Here is a 19,162-nt window from a genome sequence, read left to right on the forward strand (position 1 = left end):
GAAAAGTTGATCTACAGGAGAAACAGATCTGAAAGCAGCACAGAATGACTGAGAGCTGCACTGACTCCGATTCTATTATATATTTTGAAATGTCACGTGCCACCTTAATTTTGTGTTTCTTTTTATAGAAATAAAAACATTTTCACCATAAATTGGTGCAGAAACTTTCACCAGAATTCAGGAAATTAAGTGTTAAAAGATCAAAATTTCCTGGGGGAGGCCCCCACAGACCTCCCACTCATATATATCAGCATTGAGGATATCTTTAAAACGCTGTTTAAAGATGTTTTTGTCATGTTGTGATGTCTCACGAGCTAAGTGTCTCTTCACACCCCTAATCTAAGCCGCTATGTCCCCACCACTTTTCAACACAAAGTGACGCCCTTGTTAACAAATATATGAACAAGTAAACCGAGCAAACACCATCCACCAATAAAGTGCAGGAGTTAAGGTTAAAAACTTTAGAAAAACCCAGTAAGTGTTGCTTTGATTTAAGTGGAGCTGACTGAGTGCGGTGTGTTCAAGTGCTGCTGGAAAGCTCCAACATCAGAGCTGAGACTTCAGATGGCCAGCCGCATGAATTCTATCCATCCATCGCCAACCGCACAGGGTCGCGGGGGGCTGGAGCCAATCCCAGCTGACAATGGGCAAAAGGCGGGGTACACCCAGAACAGGTCGCCAGTCCATCACAAACAACCACTCACGCTCAGACAATTTAGGGTCACCCATCATCAACCTAGTCTGCATGACTTTGGATGGTGGGAGGAAGCCGGAGCACCCGAAGAGAACCCATGCAGACACGGGGAGAACATGCAAACTCTACACAGAAACCGCTGCATCACCCACCTGCATGAATTCATGTTCTGTAAATTATTCAGTAAGCAAATATTGATGCTATTATAAGGCTAACATGCCCTTCGAAGCTTCTTGGATAAATATATTCCAGTTTAGATTCTGATACGCTGCTTGGAAGGGAAAATCCATATTTATCCATCAGTCATGATAGAGCTATAATTTAGATTTGACTTTATAGGCCCTTTATAGCTCTTATACCTTATACCTAAAAAATGACAGGATAATTATTAGTTTATTTACACTAATTGTTTGTAATTTTATTGTACATGTAGACCAAACACCTCGTAACCATTTCCAATTGAGTTCAAGCCTGTGAGTTTTAGAAAATCTTGAAATCTTCAAACCAACAAACGAAGACTCTCGGTCACTTTATGATCTGAAGCACTATTTTATGTTAAATTCAGTTTTTCATGTATTGTCACAAATACATAATATAACACATATTTCACACATTCAACACAAGGACTAAAATACTGCAGTCTTTAAAATGACTTTGGATCAAAGACTTTGGTATTATAATTACAAAAATAAATTTCTAAGTGCCCGATAAGTGCATCACTCTCGTTACATCAACACTTTCATGATTCCTGCAGAACATCTCTGCTCATAAAAGCCTGTTAAAGCAAAAATAAATGATCTTAAACAGGAGAGAGACAAGGTTTCCACCCGCCGGCTCTGCCCTCTCAGTGTCCGGCTCTGTAGTAAATTCCCTCTGACTGAACAACGACAACCAGCCCATTGTGTTTGTCCAGCGCGGAGTTTCTTCTAAATAAGAGACTTCTTTTAACTCGAGTGAAAGGAGGAGGGATATGTGGAGTTTTTCCCCGCTGAACACAAGTGTTTTCTGTTTCTGCCTGAAGAAAAAGACAAATCACATATTGTCACATCTGATTTAAACTCTATCAGGACACATTTCCACGGCTACAAACTGAATTTTATGGTTTTAGTTGCAGATATTTGCTGTTTTTGGAAATGTGAACTACTGAAGATTGTAAAAATACGACTTGTATATGATTTGTTGGCAGGCAGGAGTAGTCATGTGTATTGGGAGAGACAGTGTAGATACTAATGATTGATTTTGGTGTCAAGCAAAATTATTACAATTTTATATTTTTCATTAGTGTTTATTTTATTTTGACGTTTTGTTTTCAAGTTCAGTTTAGTCTTAATTAGTTATTAAAAAATGTTTGCTAGATTAGTTTAGTTGTTTTATTAGTTTATTCTTATTTTGTACATGGTGTATTAGTCAGGGACGTTGATTAATTCTGGCACAGCTAAGAATCTGGAAGATGGATTTCATATCCAACCAAAATACCACGCTTATGTAGGCCCTGTAAAATAGACTGCCAAAAACTAAACACATTTACGCTGTAATTTTTAGTTTAGTTTGTTTTGTAAAAAGACAATACGGCTTCCGTTACTTATTGTTTTTTGTAAAGCCTCATTATTTTTCAGTTACTGAAAATGTTGTTTTACACACCTAGTTTTGGTTATTTAGTTAATGATTGTAACCTTGCTAGTAGGTTTAAAAAGTTTGGGGTGGGGGCCGGGGACCAGGGAGAGCGGGGCAGTAAAATGCCCCTAGCCGATGGAGAGCTACTAAACTTGGGGGAGCAGTCGAGGACAGAGCAGGGAGCTTTTGGACCAATAAACACCCGTAGTCGGTCTGGATTATGCTCTGAAAACAACGCCGTTTACCTCGGGAGGAGCTCGGAGTTAGCTGCTTTTATTAAATTACTTTAGTTTTTTGGATTTGCAACGTTTGTTTTTCTTCCCTCGCGCTTAAATTCGCATTTGGTCTGAACGCACAGTAAGGTTCAAAAGCACAGAAATATGTCTTTTGTACAATACATTTTTAGAATTTTCCAAAAAGTTACAGACCAAAGGTTTGGATTCCGCTGTGATACATGGCAGCAGATTCAAACGTGGGAGAACTTTTGGTTTTGTGTCTGTGTTTCCGTGGTTACAGTTTGATGAAGAGCACGGCGGTAACCACGGCGAAGCCCACCAGCAGCATGGCCACCTTGGGGATGCGGTTCCTGGCGGAGCCAAGCTCGTGCGGCAGGATCTCCATGAAGGTGATGTAGATGAAGGTTCCCGTTGCCAGCCCCTCCAGCGTGCACCGCGCCAACTGGTGTTGTGGGGACGCCTTGGTCTCGGTGAGGCTGATGCCCACGCCGATGCCCAGCGGGGACATGGCGGCAAACAGCAGCAGGCAGCCGGCCACAACAGAGCGCCGCAGCCGGCCCTGGGACAGCTTTAAAGCCAGGCTGAAGGAAATGATGCTCTTGTGGATCATCAGTGCCAGGCAGATCTCCAGCACCTTCTTCCCCTCCTCCAGCAGCCCCACCGCCAAACCCTCAAACACTGAGTGCAGAGACAGTGAAAAGACCAGGATGAAGGCGCGCAGGGCGGACTGGGAGCCGAAGTCCACATGGAAGTGGCCGCTGTCGGAGTCCTCTGACCCACGCCGCCGCTGGGAGCGGTGGTGACCGTTCTTGTCATTTGCCTGGATGCTGGAGTCCACCAGCAGAGCCTGGCGCTCCTCTATGTGAGGGGACGATTGGTCTTTGAAGGCCAGGATGATCTGCTCCAGAACCAGGACCAGGAAGAAGCCCATGGCCATGATGAACTCAGGCAGAGGGAACTGGAGCTGCGTGCAGGAGAAGGAGAAGACAGTTTGGTCCAATTAAATCATAAACTGGAACACGTGTCTGGCTCAGCACACAAATGCTACGTGTGCATATCAGTTATTAAGATGCAGGAAGTGAAATCAAACAGAAATGTTTTCATTTCTAAAAAAAATACTCAAAACATATTTGCTTAAATTTCATTATAAAAGTGCTTGATGAAATAGAAAACACATAAATAAAGTAAAATAAAGTAGTTTATTTCCCCCTCTTATAGAAATATCAGATAATGCGGGTTTATAAATTTCTAACTTATCGTGTCAGTAAAGTTGCAAAATATAGATCTGCTGTCACCATCTCTGTCAATACAGGATGACAAAACTGCTGAAGAGCGAAAACCAGCGGAAAGAAAAGAAGATTCAGATCAGAGATAAAAAACCTCACACACACAGAATTAATTAATTAATTAATATGATGTGTTAAACGACGTGTTACTAAAAATATGTTGGGTGAAAGTATCACCACATTAGTGTAGTAGTATGATGCGGTTTTGCTTACATTTTGGGGATTATACAGTATATACTGAAACACACGCTTTTATTTTGAAATATGTGGGCTAGAATTTCTGCAAAGATGTTTCTCTTTTCTTTCTTCATCAAGTGTTGCTGATACGTCTTATTGTGTTTTTTCCACAAATGTGATTATAATGGGTTTTAAAGTTGGATATTTTCCCTTTGGTCTATCACAGGAAGTGTAGTCGACATTTTATTTTGTGAACTGCCAATATTTCTGTTGCCGTCACTTCCACTTTGTTTTGGGACTTTCACTGGGAAGCTTTGCATTTTTGTTGCTCTCTCCATCATTTTAGGTTGTAAATGCAAAGTAAACGTCATGAAAAATGCAAAGAGAGCGTGCATGACAGTTGGTAACAATATGTAGAACCTGCTTAAGGTCAGTATATAATTATTTTTGTTATTAAATTAAATAAAGTTATTATTTATTACATTATTTATTTTACAGTTTTAAAATATTGTGAAGGAAGGTCTGAGCTTTGAGACACTGAATGTGATATATTTGAGTCTGAGTAAAGTTTGGATTTATTATTTATCTTTTAATTTAATATCCAGCACCTGCTTTGGGACTGCAGATGAGAATTAGCTTTTAGCTATGTCTGGTACAATACATTTATTGTGCATTGTCCCCGTCAAATAAATAACTATAAACATAAAGAACACAGAGTCAGAGTCAGAGTCAATTCGTTTTTTGTCCTAGACTGCCGGACCTAATGTTGTTCAAGTCATCTGCAAGCCAAAAAGCTAAAGGAAGAATGGAGAACAAGGGAGATAGGCGTTCTGTCGACAGCTGAAACATAGTCTGTACCAGTGGTTCTCAAACTTTTGTCTGTTTATGTCACCACATGAATCATATTCCTGCAACTTTAGGTCCACTCAAAACAGTTATGATCTTCATGTTCCAGTATGATCACCAGCTGGTCTCTAGCTGTGTCTGTCTGTTGAGCAGCTCGTGCACAGCGGCTTTATCAGAAAACAGCTGCTGCTGGAAACGGACCAGACAGGAGATGTGCCACAAAACCAAAACCAGCAGCTAAAAGAGGCTCAAAAAGCTCCACTGAGTGTTAATATAAAATATACTGATATTAAATTTAAGACAAGCTGGGAAACTGTGTGATTCATGAAAACAAACAAAAAATTAATTGAAAACGACAAAATATTAAACAGTATATGTGGTGTAAGGCAGGAAGTGTGGGAAGAAAAAGGGGAGCGAGGGTCACATACTGTTACCGCAGTATTTAATGTTTGCTTGTTACAGTGTTAAGCTTTTGTGAGGGAGGAAAGTGATTCCTGTTAAACACCCCCCTCCTTTCACACACACACACACATCACATTGACTCACATTCATTCCCTGGAAACTTATCCTAAACCACAACTTGCCTGAACATCACCCTTACCTTAAACACAGTCTTCACCCTAGAAGTTAATGATTTACGTTTTCGTCCCCATAAATAAGGTGAGTCCCCACAATGTGAAGGTGTTCACAGATTTATGTCCTGTTAGTAATTCCTGCCCACACACACACAAACCAGGTTTCCCAGCAGTGTCTGTTTTAGTATTGACCTTCAGCCGCCCTCCTCCTTAAAATCAGACAGTTTGAAGCAGCTTTAACCCTGTCATTACAAAATCCACCATGAAATTTATTACAGTAAGAGCGCCATCATCAGGTGAAATTAAGATTATACTATGATAAGATGATACTATGATTATCTACCATAGGGTGGTAGATGGTAGATAAACATGATAAGGTGCCCTCTTGGACGCCCCAATGGTAGATAAACATGATAAGGTGCCCTCTTGGACGCCCCAATGGTAGATAAACATGATAAGGTGCCCTCTTGGACGCCCCAATGGTAGATAAACATGATAAGGTGCCCTCTTGGACGCCCCAATGGTAGATAAACATGATAAGGTGCCCTCTTGGACGCCTCTATGGTAGATAAATATGATAAGGTGCCCTCTTGGACGCCCCAATGGTAGATAAATATGATAAGGTGTCCTCTTGGACGCCTCTATGGTAGATAAACATGATAAGGTGCTCTCTTGGACGCCCCAATGGTAGATAAACATGATAAGGTGCCCTCTTGGACGCCCCAATGGTAGATAAACATGATAAGGTGCCCTCTTGGACGCCCCAATGGTAGATAAACATGATAAGGTGCCCTCTTGGACGCCCCAATGGTAGATAAACATGATAAGGTGCCCTCTTGGACGCCTCTATGGTAGATAAATATGATAAGGTGCTCTCTTGGACGCCCCAATGGTAGATAAATATGATAAGGTGCCCTCTTGGACGCCTCTATGGTAGATAAACATGATAAGGTGCTCTCTTGGACGCCCCAATGGTAGATAAACATGATAAGGTGCCCTCTTGGACGCCTCTATGGTAGATAAACATGATAAGGTGCCCTCTTGGACGCCTCTATGGTAGATAAACATGATAAGGTGCCCTCTTGGACGCCCCAATGGTAGATAAATATGATAAGGTGCCCTCTTGGACGCCCCAATGGTAGATAAACATGATATGGTGTCCTCTTGGATGCCCCAATGGTAGATAAACATGATAAGGTGCCCTCTTGGACGCCCCAATGGTAGATAAACATGATAAGGTGCCCTCTTGGACGCCCCAATGGTAGATAAATATGATAAGGTGCCCTCTTGGACGCCCCAATGGTAGATAAACATGATAAGGTGCCCTCTTGGACGCCCCAATGGTAGATAAACATGATAAGGTGCCCTCTTGGACGCCCCAATGGTAGATAAACATGATAAGGTGCCCTCTTGGATGCCCCAATGGTAGATAAATATGATAAGGTGCCCTCTTGGACGCCCCAATGGTAGATAAACATGATAAGGTGCCCTCTTGGACGCCCCAATGGTAGATAAACATGATAAGGTGCCCTCTTGGACGCCTCTATGGTAGATAAACATGATAAGGTGCCCTCTTGGACGCCCCAATGGTAGATAAATATGATAAGGTGCCCTCTTGGACGCCTCTATGGTAGATAAACATGATAAGGTGCCCTCTTGGACGCCCCAATGGTAGATAAATATGATAAGGTGCCCTCTTGGACGCCTCTATGGTAGATAAACATGATAAGGTGCCCTTTTGGACGCCCCAATGGTAGATAAATATGATAAGGTGCCCTCTTGGACGCCCCAATGGTAGATAAACATGATAAGGTGCCCTCTTGGACGCCCCAATGGTAGATAAACATGATAAGGTGCCCTCTTGGACGCCTCTATGGTAGATAAACATGATAAGGTGCCCTCTTGGACGCCCCAATGGTAGATAAACATGATAAGGTGTCCTCTTGGACGCCTCTATGGTAGATAAACATGATAAGGTGCCCTCTTGGACGCCTCTATGGTAGATAAAATGTGAAAAGTGCCCGCTTGTCCTAGTTTTCTATTAAATTTGAGTTTAAGTTTTATTTCCTTTCCTGCAGACACTGTAATTCTTTCCGTCAGCTCTGTACTGTGTCAGTTTATGTCAGTTTGACATGTGACTGAGTGAGCCCACATGTTTATGATGCTGTATGTGTATTAAGAAGAATAGCCAAAAGTCTGATCTTACTATGATTCCTGTGTTGCTGAAGGCCTCATTGATGCCCTGCAGGTAGTCTGGCAGCAGGTCCAGCAGACAGGTAGCCAAGAAAACTCCACCAGCAAAACAGCTGATCAAACTCAGCAGTCTGCGCCGCAAATCTGCAAGACCAAAATCTGGCATCAACCCACCACTACATTACTTCAGACTCACTGTGCAGACAACATCTACAAGTGTGGATCAGAGGCACAAATAAAGCTGAACATCCAGATCTCGTCCTCACCACACCCTGCTCCTTACCTGGATCCACATTGCAGCGCCCCGCCCCTCGGACGATGCAGAGTGGGGCGAATCCAAACAGCAGCGTGATGGATAGCAGGACCACCAGCGCTCCCAGTTTGATCTCCAGGGTGGGAACGTTGGCCGGATTGATCTGCAGCGCTGCCGTTTCCCTCCCAGGAGACAGGAGGGCAGAGGAGGAGACCGCCCCCACAAACATCTTTAGTCTGGTTTACCTTCAGCTCACTTTGGAGTCAGGCAGCGAGGAGGAGGAGCTCTCAAACACTCGCCATGAATTCACACAGGAGACGACTCTGTCAAACAGATCAGAAATACAGTGCAGTTAAATCCACTCTGACCTGCAGACTCTTTCTGTCTTCCACGGCAACAGATCTTAGTTCCTTCTACTTTCTGGATACTGTGACCTCTGACCTCGACCTCTTTGATGGAAGCTTGGGCCACCGCTTTAGTCCAAAGTGAAACATCTCAACAACAACTGGATGGATTATCATGGACTTTGGTACAAACATTCATGGTTCCCAGAGTTACTTTGTTGATATTTTGATCTGCTGTTGATCTTTCCATTACTTTTACCAGTACTAACCCCAATGCTAAGTGGTCAAACTTCCCAGTTGTTCAGTTCATGACAGTGTTTCTCTAAAACTAAAGACTCTCATCAACCTCTGGCTACAAATGTAGTTTTGAGCTACAAGTCATAAATTCCAGCTCTTTAGCACTCTTCAGTAACATTTTGCAGGACCTTAACCTTACTTACGCAACACGTCCTGCCAAGTACCAGTGCAGCGACAGATACACCGAAACTTTGTGACTTAACGTTATTGGTAAACGTGAAATGTTGTAAACGTTGTGAAATGGTTGTAGTTTGGTTAGGTTTAGGAAAATATCCTGGTTTAGGTTAAAATAAATACATTAAAGGCCAATTTATACTTCTGCGCCAAATCTACGCCCTAGCCTGAAGCACTCCTTCCCAAAAATGTAGCTACAAGTCGCTGCGACACAGACCGCAGGAACTGTTACGGTCGGCTTGGTAGCATCGCATTTCCTCCTACGCATTTCCAGCATGTCCTTCTTCTTCTGCTTACACTGGTTCCAGGGTCGTACATACCATCTCCTCAAATGCCTTCTCTCATGTCTGTGTTTTAGTTATTTCACTAAAAGTAACTGCTGCTCAACATCGATCAGCTCCGACTCCAACATGTTTTTGTTCTCTTGTGTTCTCAAACCTCAAACTTGAGTGAAAGTTCTGTGTTTACTTGACTCATCCACCCACCACCACCTCCTTACACGGACTTTGTCACTCTTTATACTACGTCACCTGACTTCTTCTGCCACTAGAGGTCACGGCCTAACTAACAACCTAAATATGGGTCGCAATCAGCTGCTGCATAATCAACCTGGATATAAATGTAATATGTACTAATGATGCATGTAAAAATACTGAAAATGTGCTATCTTTGTATCCTTGTAACTTACCTTCATGATTAGTACCTTTACACATAGTAGCCTTTGCACATAGAGAGGCCTACACATCAACATATTACAAGATCTAACAAGATGCAGAAACTAAGGACATAATAAGCAAACCGTCCATGACATAAATAAAACCCAAGCTGCTCTGCTTTAAATCTTTATGGAGATCATTATGTTTAGACGTTTGCTTGTATTGATGCATCAATAAAAAAATATGTCTACCACCTCACTACTACACCACTTAACACATCAGTCCAAGTCATGACATAAATGGAGAAACATCCCTTTATTAAGATTTTACACTTCTACACATGAAGTATGTGTTAAATGTCAAACCACATAAATGAAGGAAGAAATATTTATATATTTTCCTTAGGTTAAAGTAGAGTTCTCAAACATTTGTACAAAGTACCCACATTTGTTTATTACAAATGGCACCAGTTCAATCCTCTATAAGAATATCACAGACCTCGGGAGTTGAGGTCAAATGCATTGTGTTCCCAATACTGGGGTAGGTTGTAAAAATAAGACAAAAGAAGCAAAAATAGATGCCACACCAAATGACATGCTACAAAAAAAGGTAGTGATATAAAAGAACAATGTTCCTCTCTCACTGTAACAGACTTGGTCTGATGACTTACGCACATGTATGTTTATGTACATTTATTTAGCCTATAGAATAAACTTACTTAACAGTTTACTTAATAAATACTACAGCAATGTAATTAATTAAAGAACATCTCTGTACATCCTTAGGTCTAACTATAAAGAGGTGTGTGTCTGTGTGTGTTAATGTGTGTATATTCTTAATCAGAGTCACAGTCAGTGCTTGAAGTTGGCCAGTACTCACCAGTACGCAATACCAACACTTCTATATTTTACTCTTTGGCGTACTGGGACTTTTTATTGTGCACCGGAGTTTCTCACAAGCTGCCCTTACGGTTCTCTGCCCTCTCCACGCCAACTATTCTCCCCTATTGTAAGTATCAAGAGTAAAAGTACTCATTAGCATATCATGTACACTAGTCCTATTTTATCACATTATTATTACTATTAGGCTATTTGAAATTTAATTTGACCTTAACTACTTAAACGTTGCTATTTGGTAGTTCAATCCTCAACATCATTTTGACTCAAACTCGTTAAAAGGTTTTCATTGTAAACGTTTAATCTGAACTGAAGCTGACATACATGTCAGATATCATCTTTCATGACCCCATGTGCCTATTTTGTCTCCGTGGAAACGCGATTAAGGGACTTGTGAGGGGTTAATAAACATGCACAGCACACACACTATGTGTGTTTACATACGGAAATAAAACATGTTGTGTTTATTAATTTTAGCTTCGAGGGAGCTGATAAATTGTTTATTTAATTAATGTTTTATGTCTTTATTTTTAACCTTTGAATGGATCAAACTGTGTGAATTAAAACTTCTTCCTCAGGCTGCAATAACGCGAAAACTAAAATAAACAGTAAAACGTCTCTAAAGGAGATCATAACCCAGAGGAAAGAAACACGGCAAGTGATTCACGTTGCGGAACTTTGATGAAACTTCTCACATTTTTTTTCTCAGCTCGGTAATAAATCTCGATCCATACCTGAATCCGGATCCGGCAGCTCAGACTGACCCCCCTCAACAGAACTTAAGAGTTTAAACAAGTCCAGTTTGGTGCTTTTTCTCAGCTCGATGTTGTTTCATGTTGTCCGGGAATTGGTGAGTCAGTTCCCATCAGCTGATCCCGCTTCATGATGTAGCTGCTGTCAAGTAGAACAGTGAAATACTTCCGGTTTTCGAAATAAAAGCTGGTTTTGAGCTGTCTTTGATTGCTAACACAAACTTTAATTGTGCTTTTAGTTTCTGTATTTTCATTTTGTTTTATTTGATACTCAACCTGTGATGGGGGCGGAGGCATTGAGACGTTGGGACACTGCTAATTTCCTTTAAATGAGAACGAGAGCCCATGCTTTTATTTTGATGTCAAAATCTTTTGATTCCGGTCTTGTTGTGTTTGGCTCTGACTGACTTCACACAGCTGCAGCTGAGAGGAGGATCCATCCAGCTGAGCACAGATCCTGGAACAGTCCTGTCACTTTTCATCACTTAGGCTATTAATCACAAAAGTCAGAGATCAAAATGAAAAACATCAGTCTCCAGTGAAGGACTGAATTCTTTTCTTTCTGTCTTTTGATGTTTTGACTTCATTGGCTGTTTGCCAGAGATGGAAATACAATGAACAAAAACAACCTTCAAAAAGTGGTGCAACATACTTGCGTTCTCAAGTACTATAAAAATTAGTAGGTAGGCCCATTAGTGACTACTTTACTTGAGTGTTTTCATTGAATGCTACTTTATAATATCTACATCTCAGAGGCAAATAGGCCTACTCAGTGTTGGGCAGTTTAATTTCTTCAAGTATGGCTGTTATTAGTTTAACAACATTTCTCAGTAGCTTGGTGGTAGCATCACTGTTTTCTGAATCGAATAGCTTTTTAGTAGTGAAGCTCTTTCATTGACCGAGTAGCGCGGTAGCGTCCACATACGCTACATTTTCCCAAGCATTTCTGAAGGATCAGTGAGTGACGCCAACGCCACAAACGGACCTGTATGTGCAGCCGGTGACATCACGTACCGATCCTTGGGATGATGTCTGCGACTTGCTGCTGGAGAATAAAAACACGCGCAATTGAGTTTACTTTCTATTGTGATAGTTATTGTAACACTGGTCACATCAATAAACAGAGAAGGATCAGGGTCCAGCCTGGACAGCTCTTCCCTCGAGTGAGGAGGAAGCTTTGAGATGTAGTGGCAGAAATTTGTTTCCATGGGATGAGATGAGAGATTTCTCTCTCTCTCTTTCTCTCAGGGCTGTTGCCATGAATATGAATTAGAATTAGGTTGTTTAGGTTGCAATATTGCCAGAACACAATCTCACACATAAACAATAAAAAAGATATAATTAATAAATGAAATGACATTATAAAAACTAAAGAAAGAGGAATAAAAACAACAAACACATTATAGGCCTATGTTACATTGAAAATATGTCTTGCTTTTTGACAAGCAGTAGAATTTTTCAAAGGAACAATTATTAAAATAACAATATTAATGATAATAATGTGATAATTAAGTAACTTTGTAATGTAACACATTATGTAACACACTAAGACATCTAAGAAGAGACTTTTATTTTGAAGTTGATCATTTTACTTTATACAAAAAACAATGGTTCTCAGTTCGTTGCATGAGGAAATACATTTTATTGCAATGATATGGCAGTAAGTAGGAGAGTTTCTGTGTGTCTGATTTAGCTCTCTCTTGTGCACACACTCTGTTTGGAGCAGGTTTTTAGTCTTTCTTCTATTGCTACTGTGGAATGAAGTTGGTTCAATGCAAAAAATAAAATATTTAAAAATTTAAAAGTAGCTTAGATGTAGTAAACTACTTTTGCCACGTTGCTGTAGATTAGCTCACACTGCAAATACTGTACTTTTCAGACTAAAGTTTTTATTCCTGTCCAGTTAAAATAATGAATGTATTTTGTGATAAACCGCAGGATGAAGAGTTCCTTTAAGGGCTGAGACAATCCTTGACTTAAATAAACTCTTTAAACCCTCTCAGATCAGCTGGATAATATCCATCGTCACAAAGCTGAAAACAAAAAAGCACAAATTGTTCCATAAGGACCCTGGAACACCTTGCAGCTGACCCAAAACCTTTCTCAAAGACCCCGAAAGGTCTGAACCTCTGAAAACACCATTTAGAACCCAAGAATTCCCTTAAAGATCTCTCAAAAAGCCCAGACAGTCTCTCAAGAACCCCTGCAGCCCCGCTGAGATTCACTGAACAACCCCTCATTGTCACGATCCTGTCCTGAGTTTCTCTGAGTTTATTGTTGCCGGTTCAGTATCTGTTATTTAGTCTGTTTTGGTTCCATGTCTTTGTGCCCAGTCCTGTGCCTTAGTTTAGTTTTAGTATTTACTTCTAGTTACTTGTCTGCATTCTTTTAGTTTTAGTCTGCTCTGTAGTGCTCGGTGTTGTTCTGTGTTCTCATTTCGGTTCTGTCTGTTATGATCCCTGATTTATAGTTGGTGAGTTTTTGTCTGTTTACATGGGTTTCTGTTGTCTGAAGTTAGAGTCTTGTCTGGTATTTTGTTACATGTGTTCTGTCCTGCCTATTGCCCTGTGTCCAGTATCTGTTATATAGTTAGTCTGTGTACTTCTGTGTTCTAACCATGTCTGCTATGAGTTTTGTTTTGTCCCATCCTCAGTCTGTTTTCCCTCTTGGTGTTAGTTTTGTTGTGATCAGTCTGCTTGTGTCTGTTACCCCAGTAATCCCTCTGCATGTCAGTCTCTCTGTTTTCCCTGTTGTCTCTCTGCCTGCCTGTGTCTCGGTAGTCTCATGTCTGTCAGCTGTGTTGCTCCCACCCTGCTCGTTAGTCCCTGGTGTATGTTCATTATATGTTCATACCTGGTGTTTCTGTTCATTCCCTGTCCGGTCATTGTCGCATGTTTACGCTCTGTCTCATGTTGTCTGCCTTGAAAAATATTTCTCAATTATTTATATATAAGGTTAAAACCGAAAGAACATCTATAGACTAATACATCTGTAAACCATTCAAGAATACATGGAACTCCCTGAAGGTTCCGTCAACAACCCCTGGAATCTGGCCACTCAGAGGTCTCTCTCCAGTACGTACTCCTCACAGTAGTCCTGGTAGAATGACACATTGCTGTTGTTCTGGCAGAACTGGCGAAGCCCGGGCCAAACCGCAGGGTCCACGTAGGTGTAGAAGATCAGGTAACCTTCGACACTCTGCAGCAAAGCTTCAAGCTGAGACAGAAACACCGCGCACACTGAAGACAAACTGCGGCCGAAGATGTTGATGTTGAAGTGCAGTGCATCGTGGCGGTAGGGAACAGCGTACGGTGTGGTGCACAGGCTGATGGTCATGGGCTCAAACTCACGATCTACAATCCACGTCAACCCCCTACGGCGCAGCACCTCTAGGTTTGCCTCCATGGGCTTCAGAGGCTCCCAGTCATTGATGATGGTTTTACCAGGCAGCAGGTTGCAAACCACATGGTCGGTGAGGACCAGAGTCTCCGCCTGCTGCTGGCTCAGGGTTACCGGGGCGTGGGGGGAGGAGCCAGGCAGGCAGGGGAGTCTGGAACGAAGCTCGGCAACAAAGAAGCCAAGATTGGGTGCCTCGCAACACAAAGACAAGATGGCCTGCAGAGGGCGACAGTTAAGGAGGTCTGATAGTGGATAGGTAGTGAAGGATTGGTCAGATACTTAGTCCAGTTTACTTTTTCTTTGATCAGATATTTCCTGATTTTAATCTTAAAGTCATAGTAAAACCAAAGTTAAAGCGTCTTTGTCCTACGTGCAACAGAGATTTCTAAGATTAATATTGTAAGAGATATTTAAATCAAATCCATCACATCACTTTTCTTCTGATATCACTCTGCTAGCCACTGCAACTCATGAGCTAACGGTCAAGTGTGGTTTTATATGCTGTGTTTACACATGTTTATCCAATCAAATGTGATGTGGGGTAAACTGGTTGCCCCGCATCACATTTGATTGACTGTAAACACCCCTGAGTTCAAGAGAAGTCATCAAAATGAATTTACGCTTTACAGGACAAGAGAGTGATTTTAATATGAAAACATACAAAATTACAGAATTATACCTAAAATTGTGTTTTTAATGTCAGTGTGTCTTTAACTAAACCCTAAAGCCCTGGACATACTTGCTTTTAACTACGCGTTTGCGTAAGCTAGATGGCTGGCATGCGAATCCTGCGTTCCTGCGTAGGTTGTGTACGTCTCCAGAAATTAACGCTACTCGTCCGCGAGATGCAATACAGCACATGAACGTGGGGGCAGTATGTCGAGCTCACCGGCAGGTCAGCATCAAACTACTGGTCCACACACCAGCCCAGGTGTAGGCAGTATGGAATTGGATTGCTAACCGCCATTAAACGCAGAAGAAGAAGAAGATCAGCAGCAGACTTAACAAAGGAGATTTATGGCCGGATGTTTACATTAAAACTCCTGGAGCTAGCCCACACTTACCGAGATCGTTATGATGTCTCATTAAAATCATAACCTGCTCGAGTGTCGCTATGTTTAGTTTGTTTACAAATTCGGAGGTTGTCAAGATAGATAATCAGATGTCGACGAGAGATGGTCCGGCCCCGGTCTGCCCCCTAGTGGATTCAGGTTAATCCTCCAGGTACACGCAGGCAAGCTGTTTGCTGTTTGCATCGCCGACGCCTGTCTAGGCCTACGCATTGGTAAATAGCAAGTATATTGGGGGTGTAACTTTAATCATAAAGCAAGTCTTTACACTAAACTTCAATGGTTTACTTGTCTACAATCGAGATGCGATGTGACACACCTCCTTAGCTATGAGTCGGTACTTGGCCAGTGTTTGTGGTGAAGGCTTGTCTCCTCGGCTCAGTCTGACTGTGGAGACTTCTGGGTAGTGGTGGCGGATATAGCCTGTCACGTGCCTCTGGAGGGTGCCAGCGAGCCCGCGGCCTCTCAAATCAGGTGCCACCCTGAGACCCTGAAATACGGCTGTCTGACCACCGTCAACCAGCAGTGCAGACTCCAGCGCCACCTACAGGTGGGCACACACATGTGAGCTGGATGATTGTTAATTTGCATGCAGGAAATAGACCTGGCTAAACATGTACATTCTAAGAACTTTTATTTTTATTTTGTGGTGAGTGTCTTCAGTCCTTACCACTCTGTTCTTCATCCTAGCGATGAAGACGAGACGTCCAGGTTCCTGCAGCCAGCGATGGAAGGTAACAGCCATGTAGTCCAGCCTGTTGTGGTCTTCACTACTGCAGATGTTCATGACCTGCATCATGAAAACAAAAGCTGACAGCTGTCAACACAGCAGCTTTTTCTGTTTTAAAAGGTACCCCTCTGCATCTGTATAAGGCAACCTAGGCTTTCAACTAACTTAGATAACGTAAGGACACCAACACTCCTTACAGGACACATCACCACAATCTGTCCCCCTCCATAGGCTGGCCATCACTTCATACTTGAAGTCAGATTCACTGGTTTATGCTCATTTATAAAACCCTCTTAGGTCTCACTCACAGGTGTCATTAACACTGGGGACGCTGGGGTCATGTCCCCACCACTTTTTGAAATGATTTAGTTTAGTAAGTATAATTTCTTTAAAAACCTTCTGAAGTATAGGCTGCTGTTAAATAACAAGTGGAAATGCCTTTAGAAAGGTTTATTTAAACCGCAATGCAATTAAAATATAGAAGAAACAAATGTGCATTGTCCAAAAAACATAAAAAGCTACTGATTATAAAATGACCTAAAATGTGCAGCACCAGTCAGTAACTTTAACAACGTCTTGACAGTCTCTTTTGGGCCAAGATTTCCATTCTCTCCTTGTGAACATGACACAAGAGGAGGGAAGACTAAATCCTGCCTGCATGTGTGTTGACTCAGCAGGGATGATACTACATGAGAAAAGTTGATCTACAGAAGAGACAGATCTGAAAGCAGCACAGAATGACTGAGAGCTGCACTTATATTTATGCATTTTGAAAAGACACGTGCCACCTGAATTTTGTGTTTCATTTGACACAAATAAAAACATTTCCACCATAAATTGGTGCAGAAACTTTCACCAGAGTGCAGGAAATTAAGTGTTTAAGTGAACTTTTCAACACACAGTGACGCCCTTGGCCTCACTCCACCATATTTGGGACTTGATCCCTCCTCCTCAAACAGCACCCGCTCTTCTAGTCACATCCAGTTACAAATCCCTTCAGTAAACACATTGCTAGGACGCACCGCCAAAAAACAAATAAAACTCTTTACACCTGTAGCTGCTTCATGTGTTGCTGTTTCCCCCCCAGGAGGCCTTTGTCTCCTGCCAGGCTGTTAAATAAGAATCTGTTCTTAATTAACTTGCCTGGTAAAGTAAAAATTGAATTATGTTACGAAACATACTTATTTCAACCTAAACAATTATCTTTTCCTAAAGGTTTTTTTTTGGTGCCTAAACCTAACCAAACTGGAACTGTTTCACAACGTTAACCACACCTTAAAAAGGCGTTTCATTCTGACGCTGAAGGGTACCTTGTAGGATCAGAAGGGGTTGTTTTTTCCCAGATGATGCACATATGTGCATTTCGCTGTAGTAAATGGGAAAAACATCTCCCTGGGGGAGCATGCCGCTGGGCTGAGCCCCAAATGTTTACAACATCTGCCTCCGCCCCTGAGAGAATAATTGTAAACGGATAAAAGTGACGGTTGTTGATCAAACTTAAAAGTTACATAGGCCTGTTGCCAACTTCAGACTGATCTGGGAACACTGATGTCTCTAAAATTTAGTTATATGGGTCATGAAAGACTGAAGTTGTGTTAATTTACCTAAAACTGAAGTTTGTAGGTAGGTTTGAAGTAACAGCTGTTGATAACTGTCGCTTTAACCATTTACACTTACTCTCCCTGTTGTGAAGCAGTAGAACTTAAATTTAACTTCTCAACAAGAAATCAACGTTGGTGACCTGCTCAAAGTCCTGCTCTTCCGCCAAGCTGTACACCACATCACAATGTTCCCGCCCTGCAGACATCCAAAATCTGTTTCTAACTAAACCAGCTGTTCTGACGGTGAGTTTACAATCTGAGCTGCCGCTTCAGATCCCCCGAGTCACTGTGAGCTGCAGGGATTTTGGTGTGATTTGTTTTCAGAGTCTCAAAAACACTACGCATCCCAGCTCTATATGCTTTAAGAAGGTGCCACCGTTTCTTTTCTTTCTTGCTGACGTTTTGAAACTTCCTGAGCTGCGTTCAAGATCCACAGCATGTCAGCCACAGTAAAACATTTTTACAGTGTGTATGTTTTTAAAAAAACAAACTAAAACCTTTGATTTTTTCCTTTAAAACATGTAAATCATCCTGGTAGCCTTCTTTTTGGATAGGACAAGACTTTATTTAACAAGTCCTGTGTGGTCAAAATCTTTCTCCCAGTTTCCAAGATTGTCAAAAAACAAACTTTTGACTAAAGTGCTGTTTTCGCAAGACATATTTTTGGTGAGTGGTGTTATTGCTATAGCTTCATCTATCAATGAGCATATAAGTGTTGCAGATAACACATCTGGAGCATTTCTGAACACCACTAATGCCACATCCTCTGAAACCAAACCCTTCTGCTGATTTTCCACTGGCTATAAATATCTGTGTCCAATCAGAATCAGGCTGGTGGGAGGGTAAACTGCAACGTGGAAGCCTTCTTAAAGGGAATAGGGAAATAAGGGTAATGAAAATGCTTTGAGAAAGGTTTATAATAATAATAATACATGTAATGCAATTTAAATACAGAAGAAACAAATGTCCAAAAAAAGTAACTTAAGCTGAAAAAACAAACTACTGATTACTGAGTTATGTTCTATTGTGTTTTTATACTTTCAATACTTTGTGTTTCCAAATATATAAATAAAGACTTTTTCGCCATAAATTGGTGCAGAAAATCTCTAGAATGCAGAAAATGAACTGTTTAATGCTTAAAAATGTCAGTGTTTGGAGCCCCAGACCCCCAACCTGATTTTTCAGTGTTGAATATTTGTTATAAAGTGATGCCCCTGGGTCTTCTGGTCATATTATTTATGATTACCAGCACATGTGGGTGTCAAATGAAATGGCAGATAAGGTTGTAAAGGAGGCCACAAAAAGAGATTACACTGTTGCGGCAGTTCAGCTAGACATAAATAGAAATAAAAAGCATTATTAAACAGAG

The 19,162-nt window shown here is 41.4% G+C and overlaps 2 protein-coding genes across 2 annotated transcripts; both read right to left on the reverse strand.

Annotated features, from left to right (window-relative positions):
* Positions 1 to 1,219: 1,219 nt before the first annotated feature.
* Positions 1,220 to 11,120, reverse strand: LOC119896921 (zinc transporter ZIP1-like). The gene is made up of 4 exons (XM_038710353.1): positions 10,976 to 11,120; positions 7,905 to 8,197; positions 7,635 to 7,765; positions 1,220 to 3,508 (listed from the first exon to the last, which is right to left on the reverse strand). Exons 2-4 carry the CDS (start codon positions 8,101 to 8,103, stop codon positions 2,819 to 2,821), a joined length of 1,020 nt encoding a protein of 339 aa, XP_038566281.1. The 5' UTR covers positions 8,104 to 8,197; positions 10,976 to 11,120; the 3' UTR covers positions 1,220 to 2,818.
* Positions 11,121 to 13,757: 2,637 nt separating this feature from the next.
* LOC119896922 (histidine N-acetyltransferase-like) lies at positions 13,758 to 18,184 on the reverse strand. The gene is made up of 4 exons (XM_038710354.1): positions 17,934 to 18,184; positions 16,133 to 16,252; positions 15,782 to 16,006; positions 13,758 to 14,608 (listed from the first exon to the last, which is right to left on the reverse strand). Exons 1-4 carry the CDS (start codon positions 17,997 to 17,999, stop codon positions 14,051 to 14,053), a joined length of 969 nt encoding a protein of 322 aa, XP_038566282.1. The 5' UTR covers positions 18,000 to 18,184; the 3' UTR covers positions 13,758 to 14,050.
* Positions 18,185 to 19,162: the final 978 nt, after the last annotated feature.

Source organism: Micropterus salmoides, unplaced genomic scaffold, assembly GCF_014851395.1.
Source record: "Micropterus salmoides isolate LMB-PRFRI ecotype aquatic unplaced genomic scaffold, ASM1485139v1 Ms_hic_scaffold_11, whole genome shotgun sequence".
Lineage (NCBI taxonomy): Eukaryota > Metazoa > Chordata > Actinopteri > Centrarchiformes > Centrarchidae > Micropterus > Micropterus salmoides.

Excerpts from the sequence above, each read along its gene's own strand:
- LOC119896922 (XM_038710354.1), bottom strand. The coding sequence starts at position 17,999 with ATGTCTGCAGGGCGGGAACATTGTGATGTGGTGTACAGCTTGGCGGAA. Across the intron at positions 16,007-16,132 it reads CTAGGATGAAGAACAGAGTG|GTGGCGCTGGAGTCTGCACT; the intron begins GTAAGGACTGAA and ends GCCCACCTGTAG. Across the intron at positions 14,609-15,781 it reads ACCGACTCATAGCTAAGGAG|GCCATCTTGTCTTTGTGTTG; the intron begins GTGTGTCACATC and ends CGCCCTCTGCAG.
- LOC119896921 (XM_038710353.1), bottom strand. The coding sequence starts at position 8,103 with ATGTTTGTGGGGGCGGTCTCCTCCTCTGCCCTCCTGTCTCCTGGGAGG. Across the intron at positions 7,766-7,904 it reads GCGCTGCAATGTGGATCCAG|ATTTGCGGCGCAGACTGCTG; the intron begins GTAAGGAGCAGG and ends TTGGTCTTGCAG. Across the intron at positions 3,509-7,634 it reads TCAGCAACACAGGAATCATA|CTCCAGTTCCCTCTGCCTGA; the intron begins GTAAGATCAGAC and ends TCCTGCACGCAG.